This window comes from Rutidosis leptorrhynchoides, chromosome 3 (assembly GCF_046630445.1).
Source record: "Rutidosis leptorrhynchoides isolate AG116_Rl617_1_P2 chromosome 3, CSIRO_AGI_Rlap_v1, whole genome shotgun sequence".
Taxonomy (NCBI): Eukaryota; Viridiplantae; Streptophyta; class Magnoliopsida; order Asterales; family Asteraceae; genus Rutidosis; species Rutidosis leptorrhynchoides.
This window is the reverse complement of record NC_092335.1, coordinates 462,508,716-462,511,912: the sequence shown is the minus strand read 5'-3', so window position 1 is coordinate 462,511,912 and position 3,197 is coordinate 462,508,716. Positions and strand designations below refer to the sequence as shown.

The 3,197-nt window shown below is 31.9% G+C and overlaps 1 protein-coding gene across 1 annotated transcript; it reads right to left on the bottom strand.

Annotated features, from left to right (window-relative positions):
- Nucleotides 1-318: 318 nt before the first annotated feature.
- LOC139901608 (uncharacterized) lies at nt 319-1,356 on the bottom strand. Its single transcript, XM_071884302.1, has one exon. The coding sequence runs from the start codon at nt 1,354-1,356 to the stop codon at nt 319-321; it is 1,038 nt and encodes a 345-aa protein (XP_071740403.1).
- Between the last annotated feature and the right edge of the window lie 1,841 nt (nt 1,357-3,197).

The following is a 3,197-nucleotide window of genomic DNA, read 5'->3' as shown; positions in this document are numbered from 1 at the left end:
ATATTAATCCTTTTTTTACGTCCCCGTTTAATGAAGTCCACGGTTTCATTCGCGATGAGGACCCCATCAAGAATATATCGACCCTTTAAAAACACACTTTGTTCTACTCCTACAACATTAGGTGTAACCTTGCGGAGCCTATTTAAAAGGGCTTTCGAAATTATCTTGTTTAAACTCCCGATAAGACTAATGGGGCGGTAATCGTTTAAACCAAGTGGATCTTTTGATTTCGAAATCAAGGTGGTAAACGAAGCATTGCACCCTTTTAAAATTTCATCATTTTTCCAAAACCAATGTATTGCATTCATGACGTCGCTTTTAATGGTATCCCAGTGTTTCTTGAATAATCGAATATTGAAGCCATCTGGTCCCACTCGCAAACGCTTTCAAAGACTTCAGGACGCTTTCAGTAAACTGCAATTCCAACTCTACCTTCTGGGACTCTGATATGACCGGATAATTTAGATTACTCATTGATGGCCGATTTATTGGTTGGATATTAAATAAATGGCTGAAGTGATCATGAATAGCTTCTTTTATATCTTGCGCGTTTTCATTCCAAACTCCATTTATTATTAAGCCCCTGATGTTGTTTTTGTTGAACCTTTGCCGAATAACCGAGTGAAAATAACTCGAGTTTTCGTCCCCCTCTAGAATCCATTTGACCTGTGCTTTTTGACGTAACAATTTAGCTTTTGTTTTTTCTTTGTCTAACCAATTTTTTCTTGTTTCCATCCATAGCTGCCTTTCATCATCTATTAATGACCTTGTCTCAGCTAACAGTTCCCACTCGTTCACCTTTGATCTTAAATCTATGATTTCCTGATCTAATTTGTAGTAGGTCAATTTATTCCAGGATTTTAGTGCGGCTTTGACATTTTTGAGTTTGTTTCTGAAAACGCAGTCTTTCCTACTACCATTGACTTCTTCACCCCAATCCTTCTTAATGATTTCATTCGCTTCATCAACGTTTAGCCATTCATCAAAAAATCTAAAGGGTTTCGGTCCAAAGTCGATAACTTTATCTCTTAACACGATAGGACAATGATCCGAAAATTTCCTGTCTAGAACGATGGCCGAAAGGTCACACCATAGGTTGAGAAAATTTTCGGATGCAATAAATCTGTCAAGCTTGCTTAATTTAAAACCGTTGTCACATACCATGGTAAATTTCCTGCCTCCCAAGGGAATTTCTACCAGACCATTATCTTTGATGAAGGAGTTGAATTTGTTTGCACGACTGGAAATAAAAATACTATTGAATCTTTCGTCTTCCTCCCTAACCTCGTTGAAATCCCTACACAAAAGCCAATTCGTATCAATACTTCTCATCAGACTTTCCAAGGCGGCCCACATTCTTATTTTGTGACGACCCGAAAATTTTCGACCAAATTTAAACTTAATCTTTAAATGATTTCGACACGATAAGCAAAGTTTGTAATGTTGAGTCTCAAAATTTTTGAACTGATTCACATATTCAATTGACTGTCAACTGTTCCCGACGATTCACGAACAATTAATTAAAATGAATGTGTGTGTGTGTGTGTATATATATATATATATATATATATATATATATACATAAGATTTCTATACATAAGTAATATTATACGTATGTTGTAATATATATAAAATGTAAATATTAAATACTCAATATAAGTTATTATATAAATATAATATATATATATATATATATATATATATATATATATATATATATATATATATATATATATATATATATATATATATATATATATATATATATATATATATATATAATCAGTAAATATTACATAATTAATAATACGTAATACCAATATAATAAATTTACTTACAAGTTAAAATATAGTTGTTATATTAATATCATTATTATTTTCGTTAAAATAAACATTAACATTAATATTAATAACAGTATTATTAATACTATTAAAATTATAATATGTAGATATAAAATTTGATACAAGTAATTTGTTACATTATTACTATTGTTACTTTTATAATTATTATTACTATTATCATTTTTTTTATATTTTTATCACTTATTATTAGATTTTTAATAATATTAACAATATTATTATTAATATATATAAATTAATTATTAATATTAATTATAGAATGTAAAGACAGATTTTTACGCGTAATTCTATATCACTGTCAGTTTCATTTTTTTTTCTTCTTCTTATATATCATTCTGTTCAACTTCTGATACCATGTCGACACCATCAACCATACAAAACCATCTTGATCAATTATTATTGGAGGATCAATCTTTCAAATCGTAAAATGTAAATCCTCTGTTGCTACAACTACTTTGAAAAGAATCCTATGTTACTATTCCCTTGTGATTCATTGTTGAACATAATATCTACCATCTATCTCATTCTATATAAACATAGGTATATACACTTACACAGACTTGATCATTCTCTATATTTGCTTTTCAGTTGTCAATCACCAGCCACTCTAGCTTCACCATCTTCATACACCACCGAGAACCATCACTTCCGGCCAACCATCTTCAACCTCAAACACCTCACCCATCTCTTCTCCTGCAAATCATCATCTCACGAACCAACACAACCTATATCAACCACCACAATAATCATCATCAATTAAACCCACCATCATCGAAACCATCCATTAAAACTGGTGCCAAAACCTCTGTTGTTACTATTATACCTGGACAGCCTACTACTACTACTTGCTGTTTTGTTTTCTGTTCGAACGATGAGGAAAAGGACTCGATGATGATTAACAATGGTAACTTTTTACACCCGCTATCTGTTTTTGTTTTAAACTCATCAATACCTTCACCACTTTGATCACAACTCCACCATCAAACCTTTCATCATTATTAATTGCTACTGCTATACTCGTTATTATGTATTTGTTCTTCTACTTCTTGTCTCAACAGACCGTTACCTGTTTCATGCTTGATTCAAATCAAACAAAACGCACACACCATCGAAACTCATCTCAATCGCCACCCCACCTTGGATCTTACTGTTTTCTTACTCAATTGACAATACTATCAAGAATCACCAGCCTGTTATACTATTGCTCCTATCTATCTATTTCTTGCTCGTCTCCTCTACCACTGCTGCTACACTTGCCACTCATACTGTCGCCATGTTCAAACTAAACTATTACCTTTATTACTTTTCTTCCTTTAACCCGATTAACCCACAAAACAA

What these genes read in the sequence shown, in the direction of transcription:
- LOC139901608 (XM_071884302.1), bottom strand. Translation starts at nt 1,356, where the DNA reads ATGTGGGCCGCCTTGGAAAGTCTGATGAGAAGTATTGATACGAATTGG.